Source organism: Scyliorhinus canicula, chromosome 20 (assembly GCF_902713615.1).
Source record: "Scyliorhinus canicula chromosome 20, sScyCan1.1, whole genome shotgun sequence".
In the NCBI taxonomy this organism is placed as follows: domain Eukaryota; kingdom Metazoa; phylum Chordata; class Chondrichthyes; order Carcharhiniformes; family Scyliorhinidae; genus Scyliorhinus; species Scyliorhinus canicula.
The window spans coordinates 59,627,460-59,648,080 of NC_052165.1; the positions used below are offsets into that span (position 1 = coordinate 59,627,460).

The window sequence follows — 20,621 nt, forward strand, 5'->3', positions numbered from 1 at the left end:
GATTTAAAGTTGGAGACTTCAGATCATTCCAATTCTCTTCACAGAATTGTTACTGTGGAAAGGTTAGAATGATTAAAACTAGTTCTAATTCCTAGATAACGGAAATACTGGAACACTTGACCACATCTCTTGGCTTCCCGACTGGTCCCACAACTCTCAACCATCCTCCTGTCACCCCTCTCTCTCTGACTCCTCCCCCTGCCTAGCCAATGGCAAGCCTGAACCTCCACTGGACCTTTGAGTTGACGCTTTGATCACCCAACTACCCCTGCAGCCCCCTGACCCCGTGACTACCCCGACCACCCAACTATTCCCCTGACTAACCACCCATTGACGCATCCTATCTCCTTAAATTACGCTTAACTCCTGTCAAAGCTGTAACAATATGGATATTGTATGGGAGATAAAGGGTCAACAGTTTAAAGTAAATACTACTTACCACCACATGGTGATCAAGAGCAGTCATATATATATATCACATGACAACTCTTGATTCTAGGAGAAGGTGGCTAGGCCAGCCAAAATGGGTTGTACTGGAAATGGGGTGGAAATTCCACATTCGGGTCCTGCTCCCAATTTTTGTAAGCCTGACTCTGCAAACATCCAACCCATTGGACCTATTTTTCTGTCGATTGGTGACAAATGTGCATGTTGTGGACTGTCCTATCCAGTCAGTTGCTAATCATTGAAAACTCCAATTAGACTTTTTTTTCATCCAATGTAGTAACCTGTATTATTGTGAAGCAAAATCCATTGTGTTGCAGTCGGCATTCATTCATTTCTTTTGATATTTTCACATAAACAGGATTATGGCTCAGGCAAATGAGGCCTGATAGCCAGGTTTTCTCGCTCCTTGAGCACCGCAAACCTTCTCTGCACGCGTACAAAATCCGAACATGACCTCCGAATGCTTGCTATATTCCACCACCAAATTTGACTTTTATCAAATCTTGACCCCATCCCCTTCCCATGCTACCTAACCTCATGACTACCCACTGCGTGTGTGTGTGTGCGCACGCACGTGTGCCCATGCATACGCGTATATTCAAAACTTTTTTCTAAATTACTATGTTACTACAATGGAGAAAGATGTAGTTTGAGATCTTGTGAGATAATTCATGTAGATAATTAAGTGACCTGAAGCCTAGAGAACACTTTCGGGCCAGTGATTGTAACATAATTAGTTTTGTGGTTAGAATACTTGATGAATCTAATTGTCAGGAACGTGGGGATGAAGCTTGAGTGTACTAAATTGGACAGCTTTTTCAAAGAGGCATGACAGGCCGTATGCCTCTTTGGTGCTTTAAGATTCTATGTTTGTATTATAAAAGGGAAAAACCTCACAAAGCTAATTATTTTGTGGAGTGGTAAGGACCAAACTTTTAGAGGTATGGAATAGATCGTGCTCCGATTAATGGTACTGGAAACTTTGCGGCTAAAGGCAAAAGAAGTGAGAAATAGCCAACTGATGCATAGCTGTAGACCAATGAAATTCGCACCAAGCACAATTGATAAGGTTCCGTGAAAAACCTTGTCTGCTCCTTTCTTAAACTATGAAATTAAGACTTTCGACAGAGAAGAAATAAGACTGATTTTCTGCCACTCCTAAATTGCATCAACAAAGCAGACCTTTGGAGAATTGGATTTTTTTAAACAGTGGCTGATAGTAGCACTGGATGAGCCCCCACGAGGATGGGGTCGCGACTTGCAAACCTGGACTGAAATCGAATTGACCGCATGGTGGCCCATACGATATATCTGTTTGGATTTGAGGGTGGCACCACACTTGCAAGCATTTTCAGATTTAGTGTGGAGTAATCTGTATGCACTTGAAAAGAAATGCTATGCTACTGCACATCAACAAACTGGGAGGATATGGTTCATAATCCTTCTGAGATGACACAATTCAGCTAGACTGCTGGCACTAGGATCAGAGAAAAATATTCTTGCACAATCCTTTGTAGGGGGACATAACAAGAACTAAGAATTTGAGTGTTTGGAAATGAACCTAGTTGCCCCTCCAGACAATCATCAACTTGAAGAACAACAGGGTGTTCACTTTTTCCTGGACATGAAAAGTTGCTTTATGTATTTAACCTGTTTACCCAATAAAAGATTCAAATAGAAGGAGTCTTCTGCTGGTTAGACTTGTTATCTATCCCCAGTTGCTATGAGTAGACAATGCAGAACTTGATGGAACTGCCGTAAGCCTTGTTCTACAGATTTTCTTTCAATTGCTAACAAAACATTTTGAATGATTCGCCGATGGCAATACCTTGCACCTTACTGAAACCTCTCCCACCGCTATACTTTCTACTACCTGTATTTGCCTTCCCAAGTCGTTAAAGTGGCAGCATTGACCTTCCTGACAAATTGCACCATGGCCTCTTCAAAATTACAAATAGCGTCCTCTAATTGTAGTACATGATCCCTCCTTTTTGTCCTCGCCCAACCTCTTTGCACATGGTAAATCACACCATCCTTCTTCAAAATCCTTTTTCTGTTGCATAGCTTCTCTCTCACTTGGTTGCACTCATATTTGACGTTTGTATCTGTGAACCTCAGATACTTTCGACCGGTTTACTTACTTAAAAGTTTTACCTAGTATGTCTTTAACAATGCGACGAACAACCCACAAACAAAAGTTTAAATTCAACAATATTTATTTAACACAGTTAGTCCTCATATTAACCACAAAATGTGGGCAGCATGGTAGCACAGTGGTTAGCACAGTTGCTCCACAGCTCCAGGGTCCTAGGTTCGATTCCCAGCTTGGGTCGCTGAGTGTGGAATCTGCACGTTCTCCCCGTGTCTGCATGGGTTTCCTCCAGTTTCCTCCCACAGTCCAAAGATGTGCCGGTTAGGTAGATTGGCCATGTTAAATTGCCCTTAGTGTCCAAAAAGGTTATGTGCAGATTCGTGCAGATTCGATGTGCCTGCTGTGACTGGGCCACGCTCAGGAGCGCCACTGCAGTGTCCAGCTGGGTCTGACACAATGCTGCCTGTGAGAGGGCAACCCTGTCCTGGGCCTCACCCAATGCCCGCACAGAATGCCCAGGCCTTGGACATGCTGATCTACAGCTGAAACCTTTCCCCCAAGGCCCCAATGCAGACGCCACCTGTGCAGTGTTGGCCTTGGTGGCACACATGTTTGGCACCTGCCCCTGTATCCGGTTGGCCTCCTTCTGCGCTGTAAATTCTGTGATTTGTGATTGCAAAAATACTAGAGGTACCCATGATCAGTATATACTAAAGCAAAGATGGCTTAGTCGGGCTATGGGTCTGATTGCTGGTGTTCCTCTGGTCCGTCTTCACAGAGAACAAAGAAAAGTACAGCACAGGAACAGGCCCTTCGCCCCTCCAAGTCTGCGCCGACCATGCTGCCCGTCTAAATTAAAATCTTCTACACATCCGGGGTCTGAATCCCTCTATTCCCATCCTATTCATGTATTTGTCAAGATGCCCCTTAAATGTCACTATCGTCCCTGCTTCCACCACCTCCTCCGGCAGCAAGTTCCAGGCACCCACTACCCTCTGTATAAAAGACTTGCCTCGTACATCTCCTCTAAACCTTGCCCCTCGCACCACCTTAAACCTATGCCCCCTAGTAATTGACCCCTCTACCCTGGGAAAAAGTCTCTGACTATCCACTCTGTCTATGCATCTCATAATTTTATAGACCTCTATCAAGTCGCCCCTCAACCTCCGTTGTTCCAGTGAAAACAAACCAAGTTTATTCAACCTTTCCTCATAGCTAATGCCCTCCATACCAGGCAACATCCTGGTAAATCTCCTCTGCACCCTCTCTAAAGCCTCCACATCCTTCTGGTAGTGTGGTGACTAGAATTGAACACTATACTCCGTGTAGCCTAACTAAGGTTCTATACAGCTGCAACATGACTTGCCAATTTGTATACCCAATGCCCCGGTCAATGAAGGCAAGCATGCCGTATGCCTTCTTGACTACCTTCTCCACCTGTGTTGCCCCTTTCAGTGACCTGTGGACCTGTACACCAAGAACTCTCTGACTGTCAATACTCTTGAAGGATCTACCATTCACTGTATATTGTCTACCTGTGTTAGAACCTCCACAATGCATTACCTCACATTTGACTGGATTAAACTCCATCTGCCATTTCTCTGCCCAAGTCCCCAGTCTAAATCCTGCTGTATCCTCTGACAGTCCTCATCGCTATCTGCAATTCCACCAACCTTTGTGTCGTCTGCAAACTTACTAATCAGACCAGTTATATTTTCCTCTAAATCATTTATATATACTACGAACAGCAACGGTCCCAGCACTGATCCCTGCAAACACCACTAGTCACAGCCCTCCAATCAGAAAAACACCCTTCCATTGCTGCTCTCTGCCTTCTATCACCGAGCCAGTTCTGTATCCATCTTGCCAGCTCACCCCTGATCCCGTGTGACTTCACCTTTTGTACCAGTCTGCCATGAGGGACCTTGTCAAAGTCCATATAGACAGCATCCACTGCCCTACCTGCATCAATCATCTTTGTGACCTCCTTGAAAAACTCTTATCAAGTTAGTGAGACATGACCTCCCCTTCACAAAACCATGCTGCCTCTCGCTAATATGTACATTTGCTTCCAAATGGGAGTAGATCCTCTCTCGAAAAATTCTCTCCCTTAATTTCACTACCATTGATGTAAGGCTCACTGGCCTGCAGTTCCCTGGGATATCCTTGCGATTATCCTTATCACGAAGGTAGTTCTCGCTGGCCCTTCCTCCCCTCCTTCCCCTTCACTTTCCTTTCCTTCCCTTTTCATTTCATTCCATTCCCTTTTCCTTCCCTTTTCCTTCCCTTTTCCTTCCCTTTTCCTTCCCTTTTCCTTCCCTTTTCCTTCCCTTTTCCTTCCCTTTTCCTTCCCTTTTCCTTCCCTTTTCTTTTCCTTTTCTTTTCCTTTTCTTTTCCTTTTCTTTTCCTTCCCTTTTCCTTTCCTTTTCTTTTCATTCCCTTTCCCTTTTCCTTCCCTTTCGTTCCCTTCCCTTTCCTTTCCTTCCCTTCTTCACTGGTCTGGCCATGTCACCTCCCATGCCGAGTCTTTGCTGACGAGTTGTCCGGAGTGCCTACTTTTATCCCTTTTTGGCTTTGTGTCCTTTTCCCACTTCCTATGGCCTTTTGCCAATGGGGTATCAAAAAGGGTTTTTAGTGACCAATGATCCAATTGACAGGTCACCTTGGGCCTGCCCCAGATATCCATCTCCAGTGGCCATGTTCACGCGTACACTTTTGCCAAATAAGGTGACGGCAGGAACGTCAGGCGCCCGAGAGTCTGGCCTGGCCTGGGTTTGTCACAACCTATCTGACTTCTAGTGTATGTTACTTGACCAGTCCGAATTCCCATGAGGCTATGCTGGAGTTACTGTGAAGGGCCCCATTCTTTAATTTAATATGGACAATTTCAATCGGGCCTAAGCACTAGTCGAGGCCCTGGTAGGTCACCACAGATTGTAGCCAGAGTTTCCCCAGCAATTGCCTTGCTTGTCATCTGTACACCGTGGTTTGCCAAAGATTTTTCTGTGATTCCTTTCACTTCCTCAGCTTTACTATTGTGCCTTGGTGACATCATCCACATGATCAGTTTGTATGTGAGATGACAATACCCAGCTCCACCTCAGCACAATTTTTTTAGTGAGAAATTGGGAAGACTGAAATCATGTTTGCTCCTCTCCACCAATTCCATCCTCTGCCCAGGGCTTGTTTTGATGGCTGCAATAGTGGGCCTGTCCACTGGAGAGCTTGTGGCAACACAATCAATATTTTTAAGAGCCCTGATTATTTTAAATCACAACCAGGCAGTCTGCTGCCTGCTGCCAGGGTTCCTGGGGTCTGCTTCCAGCTCAAAAGTTGCCGCCTTGTTTTATTTGTCCCATTGTTCCAACTGCTACCACATTACTACTCCTTATAAAGTTTCAGAACTTGCACTGCTGCACCAGTACTGTTTTTGTACTGCAGCTAAGCATTCAACTTTAAGCTGTAACGTTTCTTATACATTTGAAATCAGTTATTTGCTCCGGTGCAGATAATCAAGGGAAACCTGTCACAAAGCAGCCATTCTATACTGTAATGTTGTACAGAAAAATGAGACGGTAAGTTGAAGGTTTACAAGATGTATTGGTCTCCCACTTGAGCTGCCGTCTCGGGTAATGTTTATATGGTCATTACATACTGTGTCTTAATTTTACTGTTGGATGTGATGATTTCTTATGATTGATTCTGGAGTTTGATTTATTATGTTCCAACATGAGTAACCACCCATCAATTATTGGTAACCTTTTGCGATGGATGAAGAAATTGTAGAATGGTTTTCATTCTTGGAATGGTATGCAAGGTTCACACGTTCTTTGGCAGCTTTCCATCTCATGAGACAAAGGGTTGCATCTTGGTGGTCAATCCTGGGATGAGCATAGCCTTGGTCTGGCTAAGGAGCCTTACTCTGGAATAATAGTCTTTGTTGTATTTGAAGATGAGAGCAGTGAGCGGAGAAGGTGCACACATCGCTAGCCTCCCCTGATTACTTTGTGCCCTCTTTTCAATCAGCTAACTTTCAATTTATCCTTGCCTCTCCCAATATTTTTCCAAACCTTCAATCTCCGGAAGTCATGACCATCGGTCACTGTCTTCCATTTTCATTTCTTTCTTAGATGCTTCCTTGCAGCAGGACTATGGGCGTCTAACTGACCCTGACCAGTTCACTGTAAAGAAGGTCTTTGGGTATATCACCATCATTCTTCTGGTGAACATGGCCACGCCACTGCAGATGTCAATGACATTGTAATAAAGGGCTCTTAGCCCAGCATCAGTGGCGTAAAGCAACTCTGATGTGAATGTTGTGTACTTTTGTCTTGAATCTCGGGTGAGCAAAGCTGAAGAGCTTTCTGGTCTGCGGCGAAATTCTCTGACCCCCCGCAGGGTCGGAGAATCGCCCGGGGCCGCCGAGAATCCCGCCCCTGCCGTGGCAGAAATTCTCCGCCACCCGGGAATTGGCGGGGACGAGAATCACGCCCCACCGATCGGCGAGCCCTCCGCGCCGATCGGCGAGCCCCCTGTGGCGATTCTCCGGCCCGCGATGGGCCGAAGTCCCGCCGCTGGGAGGCCTCTCCCGCCGCCGTGGTTTGAACCACCTCTGGTGGCGGGGGGATCGGCGGCGCGAGCGTGCCCCCGGGGTCATGGGGGGGGGGGGGGGGGGGCGCGGGGCGATCGGACCCCGGGGCCACGCTCTCGCCGCCGATCCCCCCGCCCCCACGGTGGCCAGGCCCGCGATCAGGGCCCACCGATGCATGCGCGAACCGGCGAAGGCCTTTCGACCAGTCCCAGCGGCGGGCGTCAAAAGGCCGTTGTTGCCGGTTTTGGCGGCAGTCGGTGTGGTGCCAACCACTCCGGCACGAGCCTAGCCCCTCAATGTGAGGGCTTGGCCCCTAAAGGTGCGGAGAATTCCGCACCTTTGGGGAGGCCCGACGCCGGAGTGGTTGGCACTACCCCCCCCGTCGGGTAGGGGAGAATCCCTCCTCTGGTATGTAAGTAGCCACCTTCTGTTGATGAAATGAAGGCATATAACAGCAGCAAAGAGAAGAAAATGCCAGTGTGTCAGCACAGAACAGATTTGTTTGACCTCGCTGTGGACCTCAAAGGATTTGCATGTTGCCCCATCAAAGCTGGCCATATGTATCCTGTTGTCATGGAAATAGGAGATCACATTGAGCAGCTTTGGTGGCTGTTTCTTAAGCAACTTAAATGTACTGCCCTTGCTCACATGGGTGAATACCCCGGTTAGATTGATGAAGGCCAGATTTAATGGTCATCTTTGTTCACGGTATTTCATTTGCAGCTGATGGCCTGAGACGATCATGTTGATTATGGGTTTTCTAGTTTTGAAACTACTCTAGTATTTGGAAAGAAGCATTCAGCCAAGATCTACGGCCTGACGTGGTCAATGTGGGCAAATATTTTTCCCACAATGCCCAGGAGGGAAATGCTGCAATAGTTCCTGTACAGGGTCACAATGATTGAATCATGCAGATCCTGATACACTACCCCCTCCCTCTGCAGAGATAGAGAAGTTCATGCAGGAGTGCCAGTTTCCCGTACTTGATGAGTTCGGGTGGTAAATATCATCAGCAACTGTGTTCTCTCGACAACACAACTGAAGCTAGTGTTCCAAACATCCCTCTAACTGTTCAGTGCTGTTGATGATGACGTACCAGCTGTTTACTTTGCTGATGGACCTGTTGACATTTTGAACCTATCATGCCTCCCAGTGTTCCCTTTGTCAAAGGACATCTGGATATTCTGGCAAAGTTGTAACCAGGAGGCATCAGCACCTGCATTCAAAGCTTTTTCCCTCGGATCTCTCTTGTTATTAATGAGACCAGATTGATTTGCTTCAGGTTTGATTACAGTTATGTTAGCTTGAGCTAGTCAGATTTCTTTGCACTCCTCCTTCCCATATGTTGAGAGTGTGGTCTTGTAAAGGATGTCTTGAAGTATATTCCACTTGCATCTGTAGTCTGTGTGGGAGAGCACCTGTTCAATTAATTCAAGGAACTGTTGGTTGTTATCTGAATAGATAATATGGCTGTGCTGATACAAGAACAGCCTTTCTGCTTTAAATGAAAAATCTTGAACGGTTGCATCCTAACCCTGTTCCATTCCAGGGAATAATTTATATCGCAGTCAGTGCGGTGATAGCGGCATGTGTTCAAAATGCTGTTGAGAGGGCCACATCTGGTATTAATGAGATCTAGTTGGTATCAGTGTCCTGCTCTTGGATGTCTCCAGGACATTTGTGACATGGTTAGTTCTGAAAGTGCGCGTTAGTTACATAAAGCTTGTGGCAGCAGCAGAGCTCAACTAGACTGTCAGTTTTCATTTACCTTCTCCATACCATTATGCCTGAAGCAGGAAGTCCATGCGTATTGGACTGTGCCCACTCTTGCATTGACATCCCTTATTATGTTACAATGTTCTGTCTTAGTGATTCTGCTGATGGTAGTGTCAAGCTCTTAATAGAACTAGTTTCTCACCTCTGTTACTAGAGCACGGTGTTGGAACATAAACATTCATGAGGTTAGATATCCCTGTTTGAGCTGAAAGGCAGATGGAGAGAACATGTTCTGAACCAATTTTAGCTGGGGGGGGGGGGGCTACCATTGAGACCAATGAGTTCTTTATGATGAAGACTACACCCTGTGCACATGTTTCCTCTTTCCTCTGTAAGATGAACTTTCAAATGTTTTAAATATTTTTCTTTTATGATTTTCTCTTGGTGAACCTTCTCTCTATGTCAGTGTTCAGTCTATCAAGTTCCAGGTTGACCACAATGTCTTATGTGCATTATCAAATAAATTGCAAGTTGTCTGTCAGCCCTGTACATGGTGCTGATGTTCCAGCTTGTCAATCGAAGAGTTGGCATCTCCTATATTTTTGTTTTGTTTATTTGCCTGGTGTAGTGAATTTGGTCCACTTGTTGAGCGGAGACTCCTTAAGCTCCAAGTAGGTGGATCATGGCGTGTCTGCACCTTCGTCATCAGGAGCTCCCTAATTTAAGGTAGATGGTTGCTGACCAGTGGGACATGATGCTCCTTCCGGCCATTGTCGGCATCTGTTCTCTATGCCAATCAAGTTGAGCTTATCATTTATAATTGCTCTCTCCTGAGTAATGTCAGTGCTCTGCAGCAAAACTGGAATGAGCTCTCTAGGGCACAAGCCTGGGCAGAACTATGGAGGTAAAAGCAGATGCTCGAAATCCGAGATGAAAACATAAAAATGTTGTGAAAACTCAGCAGGTCTGGCAGTATCTGTGGCAAGAGAAACAGAGTTAACGTTTCGAGTCCATGTGACTCTTTGGAGCTTCTCGAAGCCCTGAGCTGTTCAAATGTCAGGGTCCCCTCTTGACCTTCCCAATTGAGTCCAAAGGAATGCATAACATTACATTTTGCACAAGGTTAGTTGCAGGAGTTGCTGGAAGGATGACATCTTTAGACATTAGTCTGTCTTTGGGTTCCACTCCAGCTTTCTTTGTCAGGGTTTACTTCTTTAGCCTTCAACTATTTCAAGGTATTCTCAAGACGTTGGAGCTATTCACCATAGCTCAATGTTTGGTACATGAACCCCAGAGCATGTCGCCACACTGCATGTCACGGCCAAATCTCCTCCAAATGCTTCTGAAGCATTTAGCTTGTGGCTGCAGTTTCTGTGTATCACCATTAGGAGGCACAACTGAGGACTTGTGATAGAGAGGCTTTCTACTAACAGGGAGAGACTTGTGTGTTTAGGAGCCTGTCTTTTCACATCGCTGCTAGTCAGAATGTGCGAAATGTGAGACACAAACTAGCATGCTAACTCTCTTCACCGACATACTAGACATAACACATCAATCTGTTGGACACACATTACAATACTATCAAATCCTAAGGTTCGAGAAGGGCATAGTGTTACACGTATTCGCCTGTCATGCGAATGGTCTATGTTCTATTATACGTGGGATTACACGTATTGGTAGTTTGATATTTATTATTTAGACAAGGCCAAAATAATTATGCAAGGACTCTAAAGGTAGTGAATCTATCTTTAAACAGTCATAAAGAAAAATATTTCTATGGAATAATTTTAATTGTAGTTGGATCTGGTATGCTTACTTCCATGTTGGTGTATTACCAGACTGAAAAACATTCCAAGTTTGACCTTGTAACTGGATGGGCATCTTTCCATCTGGCTAAACAAGCTGATTCTAGAAAGGCAAAGTCTGCCACAAGTGCCGCACAAGGTTGTCCCTTACCGATAGTTCGGAATGATCCATGCTGCCATCTTGCTTGCTGGGCTGGCACCTGCTTTTGAACTTCTGAAACAACAGGTCATCATGGTGTAAATTCCTGCCACAGCTGGTGATGCCATCTGCATCAGCTATCAGCTAAAGTTTGCCACTTGTCGTCATATGTTGAGGGCTTTCATGTCTGTTTCAACAGCATCTTTTCATTGGAGCTTTGGGTGCCCTGCTGATCTCATGGCACAGGCTACCTCTCCGTATAGCTTATCCATAGGGCTGGGACAAACTTCCATTATGTGCACCTGCTCAAGCCAGAGAAGTTGTTCTTTGCTTGATTCGTGCAATCATGCTTGGACTTTGGCAAGGAAGCACCTGGAAAGGACAGAATACCAGCTGAGTTACTCTAATATGAAAAGCCCCACCTGAAGAAAAAATTCACGATGGCCTCCATCTCCTCCGCTGTCCGAAAGGATATGTGTGATGCAAAGATTTTTGTATACTACAAGGCCGAGGGGATTCTAACAACTACCGGGCAACTCACTCAATATTAACTGCAAAGGCTTTGCCAGAGTCATTCCAAGGAGGCATCATAAAATAGCCAACAGAATATATACCCAGAGGCACAACGTGGCTTCAGAGCCGGCAGATCCACTGTGGTTATGATTTTCTCTCCATTTGAACTTTAAGAGAATTGCAGATAGGAGCAAACACCACTCTATCTTGCTTTTGTGAATTTCGCAAAAGCATTTGATACTATGAGTGAGACCTGTCTGAGAAAATCAGCAGTCAACAAAGAATGATGGAGCATAGGAACAGGCCGTTCTGGTACTGGTCATGATACCAACCTTGGCCAAAACCCTCGGCACCTCCTTGTGCCATATCTCTCTAGCTTTACAGTCTCATAGTTATTCCATCATAATATGCATGGTACTATTCTGCTTGATGGCTCCATCTCTGATAATTTTGAAATGAAGAATGGGGTGAAACAGAGCTGTGTCTTAGCTACTCTAGACCTAAGCTTTACCTGCTGAGATGGAAGGAGTGTACAATCATGCTCAATCAGAAGGGAAAATCTACAACTTAACAAGACGAAAAGTGTGGCATATCCTGATCTGAAACATCTGTATGCTGATAGTGCACAATACTGCACTAATTGTCCAGGCGGAAGACCAGCTCTAAAGACTCATGGATTGTCTGACCATCAATTTCAAGATGGTGAAATTTGAATTAATTAAAAGTCGAATGTGGAGGTAGTGATCGCAATGGATGCAGAAAAGGCTTCTGATCGGGTAGATTGAGATTATCTGCGGGAGGTACTGGGATGGTTCGGATTTGGGCGGGCTTTATTGACTGGGTCGGGTTGCTGTATCAGTCTCCTGTGGCAAGTGTACGGACGAATAAGACAACATTGGACTATTTTAGACTGCACTGGGGGAGGAGATAGGGATGTCCCCTCTCCCCACTGTTGTTCGTGCTAGTTATAGAGCCATTGGCAATTGCTCTGAGAGCCTCGAGGGGGGGGGGGGGGGGGGGGGGGGGGGGGGGGGGGGGGGGGGGGGGGGGTGGGGGGGGGAGTGGGTGGAGCACAGAGTCTTGCTCTATGGCTCTATGCAGACGACCTGCTTATCTATGCATCGGACCCAATAGAGGGGTTGGAAAAAATTGTGAGGATTCCAAGGGAATTTGGTCGGTTTTCAGGGATAAGCTAAATATGGGGAAAAGTGAGATGTTTGCGGTCCAGGTGAGGGGACAGAAGAGGCGATTGGGGAAGCTGCCGTTTAGATTAGTAAGGGGAAGCTTTGGGTACCTAGGCATTCAAGTGGCGCGGGAATGGGACCGGCTGCATAAATAAAATCTGGCCTGGCTGGTGGGCCAAATAAAGGACGATTTTCGGAGATGGGACGCGCTTCCGTTGTCTCTCACTGAGAGGGTGCAGAAGGTGAAGATGACGGTCCTCCCGAGATTACTGTTTGTATTTCAGTGTCACCCCATCTTTATTCCGTGGTCCTTTTTTAAATGGGTCAACAAAGTGATCACTGGCTTTGTTTGGACGGGAAAGACCCCGCGAGTCAGGAAGGTGGGCTGGCGCTGCCAAATTTTAGTAACTATTACTGGGTGGCGAATCTAGCCATCAGAAAGTGGGTGGTGGGGCATGGGAGCGTCTGGAGGCGGCTTCATGCAGGGGCACCAGTCTGGGGGCAGTGGTAACTGCGCCTCTGCCGTTCCTGGCGGCACGGTACTCCACCAGCCCCGTGGTGGTGGCGGCCATGAGAGTCTGGGGGCAATGGTGGAGACATGTGGGAGAAGAGGGGAGCATCGGTCTGGTCCCCGATCTCTAATAACCACCGGTTTGCCCCAGAAAGTATGGTTGGGGGGTTCCGCTTATGGCGGAGAGCAGGGATTGAGAGGATGGGGGATATGTTTATCGAGGGGAGCTTTCCGAGTATGAGGGCGCTAATGGTAAAGTTTGGGTTGGCGAGAGAAAACAAATTCAGGTATCTGCAGGTGCGGGTCTTTCTACGTAAACAGGTGTCAACCTTCCCGCTCCCACCACTAAGGGGGATTCAGGACAGGGTAGTTTCGAGAGGGTGAGTAGGAGAAGGGAGCGTCTCTGACATTTACAAGGAACTTATGGGGTCGGAGGAGACGCAGACCGAGGAGCCGAAGCGCAACTGGGAGGAGAGATAGAGAATGGTCTATGGGCGGACGCTTTGAGTAGAGTCAATGCGTCCACAACATGTGCCAGGCTCAGCCTGATACAGTTCAAGGTCGTTCATCGGGCTCACATGACAGTGGCCCGGCTGAGCAGAATCTTCGGGGTGGAAGGCAGGTGTGCAAAATGTGCGGGAGGACCAGCGAACCATGTCTCGTGTTCAGGGCATGTCCGAAGCTTCGGGGATTTTGGCAGGGGTTTGCAGATGTCATGCCCACAGTGTTAAAAATAAGGGTGGCACTGAGTCCAGAGGTGTGATTTTCAGGGTGTCGGAAAACTTGGGAATCCAGGAGAAGAAAGAGGAAGACGTTATAGCCTTTGCTTCCCTGGTAGCCCGGAGACGGATACTATTAGCTTGGAGGGACTCAAAGCCCCCGAAGTCGGAGACCTGGCTATCGGACATGCTTTCTCTGTTTCGAGAAAATCAAGTTCGCCTTGAGAGGGTCACTGTTAGGGTTCACCCGGAGGTGGCAACTGTTTGTCGACTTCTTCGCGGAAAATTAATCATCAGCAGAAGGTGGTTGGGGGGGGGGGGGTTTAATAAAGGTGGGACCTGTAAGGAAGGGAGATGCCTATGAAGCTTTTGCACTATGTTTCTAGTTTCATATACATTATTTATTTTGTTGTTGTTACAATACCAAAAATACCTCAATAAAATGTTTATTTGGAAAAATTGGGTAAGTACTGTGGAACTGTCTAAAGTCTCTGGCTTTAGTTCCGTGTCTGAGACACTCATAAAGGGTCCTGGGGAGGAAGGGATTGTCATTCGGAAGTTTAAACTTCCTGGGCAATCCCTTTGTAAGTTTACAAATCATGGCTTCCACACGGCCCCAATGCATAGTCTGGTCTTCGATATGGAGACAGGACTATTTGACCTATTATGTTTTGTGAAGCATATACATTAATTAACATTGTTTCTGGCTGTCTTGTATCCAAACATCCCATAGTGTTCAGGTTAGGCTATATGTAGACTTCGTATGGTGAATTTTTTAATCAATTATTTTATGAAATAATATTTTAAAATGTGTTTTCAGGATTTGATAATTTGTTTGTTTCTGCAGGTTAGGCCAAGACCCTGATTCCGGACAGCCTCTCAATCACTCTGTGCCGTGACCAGACTTCCAGTCAGCCTCAGTCTCTTCAGAAGACCACTGTAGTCAGCATCAAGAACCCAAGTCCTGCTCTTCCTACTGCCAACAACACTGTCAACCATGTGCAGACATCAACTGGCCAAACGCACAGTTTTGCAGAATCACCATTGATCTCTACACCAATCAGCAGTGCTGGTGTGGCTTTTGCAATCATTTCTGCTTCTCCAAACAATGGCAGTATGAGCAGCAGTACAGTCTCCCTAACCAGTGACACCATCAGTGTCCAACCTCTTCTACTCAGCACAGACAAGGTAAGGAACAACCTTTGAAGAAACTATTTGACATAAGGGAACTGATTTGGAGCAGACAAGGCTATAATTGTACGGAATCCAAGATGAATGAATTCAATTCCATATTTTGTGTTATTATTTATTACATTCCCCTTTCTGCATCTCCAGCCAGTATTGTTTCCCAAGTGGCTATCAGGTCAATTTTAAACGATGAAACATTCCTAAATATCTTCAGCCCATTGCTGTTGCACTATCCAAAGCCTTCAGCTGTTTTTAGATACCACTTGGAGTAATTCAGAATGGCTGAAGACTGGCACCTGTGATGCTGGTGACTTCAGGAAGAAGTCAAGATGAATCATCCACTCGCAACTCTGGCTAAAAATTGTTGCAAATACTTCAGCCGTATCTTTTGCACTTGACGTGCTGTGCTCCCAAATAATTGAGGATGGGGATATTTGTTGAGTTTCCTTCTGCAGTTAGTTGTTTAATTGTCTACCACCATTCACAACTAGATGTGGCAGGACCGTAGAGCTTTGATTTGATTTGTTGGTTGTGAGAACACTTTTTTCTTTACATTTAGAGTGCCCAATTCATTTTTTCCAATTAAGGGTTAATTTAGCATGGCCAATCCACCTACCCTGCACATCTTTTGGGTTGTGGGGACGAAACCCACGCAAACACTGAGAGAATGTACAAACTCGACGCTGACAGTGACCCAGGGCTGGGATCGATCCTGGGACCTTGGTGCTGTGAGGCACCAGTGCTAACCACTGCACCACCATACTGCCCCTTGTTGTGGGAACACTTAACCCGGTGTATTGCATGCTGCTTCCTCTGTTTGGCAAATAGTCCTATGTTTTAGCTTCACTAGGTTGATGCCTAATTTTCCGCATCCCTGCTGCTGCTGCTTCTGGCATGCTCTCCTGCACTATTCAGTGAACCAAAGTTGTTACCCTGCTTGATGTTAATGGTGGAGTGTGGGATATGCTGAGCCATGAGGTCACAGATTATGGTTCTTCTTTACAGATAGTCACAGTGCCTCATGTTATCATTTTTGCATTGCTAGATCTGTTCTTAATGGATTGATCTCATTTAGTATGGTGGTAGTGCCACATAGCACATTGAAGAGTATCCCCAATGTGAAGGTGGGACATCGTCTCCACAGTCCCGAGGTTGATGCCGGGTGGTTTGTTTGGTATTCCTTTTTGACTTTTCCATACTTGTTCGGTATAACTGAGTGGCTTGCTGGACCATTTCAGAGGGCAGTTAAGAGTCAACCACATTGCTGTGGGTCTGGGCTCACATATAGACTAGACCAGGTTAGGACTGCATATTAGGACTGCATATTTTCTTCGCTAAAGGACATGAGTGAACCAAATGGGTTTATAGGACAATCAGTGAAAGTTTCACATTGCAGGGACTAGCTATTAGTTCCAGATTGTTGTTGGTTAATTGAATTTAAATTCCACCAGCTACCGTGGTGGGATTTGAACCAGAGCATTAACCTGGGTCTCTGGGTTCCCCATTCAGTGACATTACCACTATGTAACCATCTCCCCATAACGAACGCGTTGGAATCATCAATGAATATTCCCATTTCTGACCTTCTGTTGGAAGAAGTAATTGATGAAGCAGCTAAAGATGGATAGGCCTAGGGAACTGCAGTCTATCCTTCCTTCCTTGTATACGGTACGCATTGTTTGTACAGCATGCAAGAAACAATACTTTTCACTGTATACTAAAACATGTGACAATAATAAATCAAATCAAAATCAAATGAGGCACTCCTGTAGTGATGTCCTGGGGATGAGATGATTGGCCTCCTGCTGCTACAACATCTTCCTTTGTGCTAGGTGTGATTCCAACCAGTGTAGCATTTTCTCCCTGATTTCCATTGTCTTTGCTTGTTCCTTGATGTAAAATTTGGTCAAATGCTACCTTGATGACCGGAATAGTCACTGTCATCCGATCTGATTGTAAGATTTTAGTGGCTGCAAATAAATTAAAGTATATATATATTTTATTTCAAACACAGTTAGCAAATCATATTTTCATTCAAAGATACAACCAAATTGCAAACAGGTCCGGTCCCCCCCCCCAAAACCATCCCCATCCACACACACAACTACCCACTGGTGACAAACAAATCCTTCAATAGAGACAAAAGCAGCCTTCATCTTACATTAAATTTCTCCACCTACCCTCCAAGAGAGAACTTAGGAATCTTCTCCAATTGTAAGAACTCTGTCATATCCCCCAACCACATCGACACATTTGGATTCGTTGCCAGGCGATCAGAGTGGCGAAGACCACGACATCGGCCCCCATCCCCTCCAGTATCTCCGAAACTCTGAAGGTCACCACCGGTGGACACGGCGCCATCCACACCCCCATGATCTCCAACAGTATCTCGAAGCTACAGGTCCAGAATCCCCCGAGCTTCTGGCAAGACCAAACCAAATGTGCTTGATTCGCAGGCCCCCTTGCACACCTCTTGCATTTGTCCCAGAAAGAACGCACTCATACGAGCGAGCATCATGTGGGCCCTGTGCACAACCTTAAACTTTATCAGGCTCATCCTGGCACAGGAGGATGTTGAATTCACCCGGTACTTTCTTTTTCTCCAGGCCCCCCCTAACAAGTTCTATTCCCAACACCACCTCCCATTTCCATCTGATCTCCTCCACTGGCACCATTTCCAACAGCCACCCAATCTTCCCTTCCCCCAGCTCATCCTGAGTTAACAAGCTATCCAGTAGAGTATACCTTTGGTAGCTGAGGGACCAAGGGGAACTGCCTGCGCACAAAGGCAACTGACAAACAGAGACAAAACAAAGTTAGAGAAAGTTTGACATACCTCCTGAAAGACCAGGGAAGGATCATTAAGCTAGCTTTTACGTGGGGTTCCTCCCTCTTAGTTACAGCTGAACACATAGATCTGCAGACACACATCAACCCGGTTAAGACGGCTTTATTATTCCAAGCTTGGTCCATATACATGAGAAAGAGTTCTGGATAAATGCAAAAATCACTCTGACACTGTTGCAAACACATAAATTATAGAGTTTCTCAAAATCCAATAGCCCACCCCAGTTGGCACTTAATCCAATTCTTGGAGCTGTCAATTTTATATTGTCCAGTAAAATTTTCTCTTTTTTTAATAAACATTTTATTGAGGTATTTTTGGTATAAAAACTACAATATAGATAATACATGAAACCATAAACATAGTGCAAAAACCGTTTTCGTACAGGTCCCACCCTTATTACCCCCCTACTCTTAACCTAAACTACTTCCCCCCCCCCCCCCCCCCCCCCCGGTCTGCTGCTGATTAATTTTCCACAAGGAAGTCAAAAAACAGTTGCCACCCCCAGTCGAACCCTAACAGTGAACCTCTCAAGGCGAACTTAATTTTCTCCACATATAGAAAGCTAGCCATGTCCGATAGCCAGGTCTCCGACTTTGGGTCTTTGAGTCCCTTCATGCCAATAGTATCCATCTCCGGGCTACCAGGGAAGCAAAGGCCAAAACATCTGCCTCTTTCTCCTCCTGGATTCCCGGATCTTCCGACACCCCAAAAATCGCCACCTTTGGTCCCAGCGCTACCCTTGTTTTTAAAACCTTGGGCATGACGTCTGCAAATTCCTGCCAAAATCCCCGAAGCTTTGGACATGTCCAAAACATGTGGACATGGTTCGCTGGTCCTCCCACGCATTTTGTGCACTTGTCCTCCACCCCAAAGAAGCTGCTCATCCAGGCCACTGTCATGTGAGCCCGGTGCACAACCTTAAATTGTATCAGGCTGAGCCTGGCACATGTTGCGGACGCGTTGACTCTACTCAACGTGTCTGCCCATAACCATCCTCTATCCCACCTCCCAACTCCTCCTCCCACTTACGCTTCAGCTCCTCGGTCTGCGTCTCCTCCGATCCTATAAGCTTCTTATAGATGTCTGAGACGCTCCGCGCACCTACCCACCTTCTGGAAATTACCCTATCCTGAATCCCCCTCAGTGGTAGGAGCAGGAAGGTTGCTACCTGTTTACGAAGGAAGTCCTGCACCTGCAGATATCTGAATTTGTTTCCCCTTGCTATCCCAAACTTTACCTCCAGCACTTTCATACTCGGAAAGCTCCCCTCTATGAACACATCCCGCATCCTCTCAATCCCCGCTCTCCGCTACACCCAGAACCCCCCCGTCTATACTCCCCGGGGCAAACCGGTGGTTATCACAAATTGGGGCCGAGACCGATGCTCCGACATGTCGCCTCCACTGGCACCAAACGCTCAGGGCTGCCACCACCGGGGCTGGTGGAGTACCGTGCTGGCGGGAGCGGCAGAGACGCAGTTACCAATGTCCCCAGACTGGTGCCCTTACAAGAAGCCGCCTCCATACGTGCCCACGCCGACCTCTTCCCCCACCACCCACTTCCTGATGCTGTTAGCTGGCCAGTAATAGTTGCTAAAATTTGGCAGCTCTAGCCTGCCCTCTCCCCGACTCCATTCGAGCATTACTTTCCTTTCCCGCGGGGTCTTGCCCGCTCAGACGAAGCCTGTGATCACCCCGTTGACCCGCTTAAAAAAGGACCCTGGAATAAAAATGGGGAGACATTGGAATACAAATAGGAACGTCGGGAGGGCCGTCATTTTCACTGTTTGTACCCTCCCGGCCAGAGACAACGGAAACGCGTCCCATCTCCGGAAATCGTCCTTCATTTGGCCCACTAGCCGGGCCAGTTTCAATTTTTGCAGCCAGTCCCATTCCTGTGCCACTTGGGTGCCCAGGTACCTAAAACTGCCGCCTACTGACCTAAACGGTAGCTCCCCCAGTCGCCCCTCCTGTCGCCTTGCCTGAACCACAACCATCTCACTCTTATCCATGTTTAGCTTATACCCCGAAAACCGGGCGAATTCCCCAAAAATCTTCATGATTTCCTCCATCCCCTTTATTGGGTCCGAAAAGCACAGAGGCGGATCATCTGCATAGAGTGAAACCCTGGGCTCCACCCACCCCCATCCCCTTGAAGCTCTCAAAGCAATTGCCAATGGCTCTATAGCCAGCACAAACAACAGTGGGGAGAGAGGTCATCCCTCTCGTCCCCTGGTGCGGTCTAAAATAGTCCGAAGTTGTACTGTTTGTCCGCACACTTGCCACAAGAGCCTAATACAGTAACCTGATCCAGTCAATAAAGCCCTGTCCGAATCCAAACCGTTACAGTACCTCCCACAGATACTCCCATTCTACTCGGTAAAAAGCCTTTTCTGCATCCATTGCGACCACTTCCTCAACCTCCCTACCTACCGGGGTCATCATGATCACATTTAACAGCCTTCTTACATTGGCCACCAACTGCCTACCCTTAACAAACCCTGCCTGGTCCCAATAACGTCTGGAACGCAGTCCTCAATCCTGGAGGACAAGATTTTGGCCAGCAACTTGGCATCCACATGCAGCAGGGAAATTTGCCTGTAGGACCCACACAGCTCCGGGTTATTGTCCCGCTTAAGAATCAGCAAAATCATTGGGGGCAGCACCCCTCTTTCCCTTGCCTTATTGAACATCCTCAACAACACTGGCCCCAGTATCCCCGAGAACTTTTTATAAACCTCCACTGGGTACCTGTCCGGACCTGGGGCTTTACCTGCCTGCATGGCCTTCAAGCTCTCCGCTATCTTCTCCAGTCCGATTGGTGTCCCCAGCCCTTCAACCCGCTCTCCATCCACCGTTGGGAAATTCA

At 46.7% G+C, this 20,621-nt stretch overlaps 1 protein-coding gene across 1 annotated transcript in view; it reads left to right on the forward strand.

Moving 5' to 3' along the window:
- Window positions 1-20,621, forward strand: part of phf21b (PHD finger protein 21B) — a 222,109-nt gene that overhangs the window by 117,065 nt on the left and 84,423 nt on the right. The window contains exons 6-7 of the mRNA XM_038781394.1: window positions 13,296-13,301; window positions 14,570-14,905. Coding sequence (XP_038637322.1) covers window positions 13,296-13,301; window positions 14,570-14,905 — 342 coding nt within the window. The remainder of the gene's footprint in view (window positions 1-13,295; window positions 13,302-14,569; window positions 14,906-20,621) is intronic.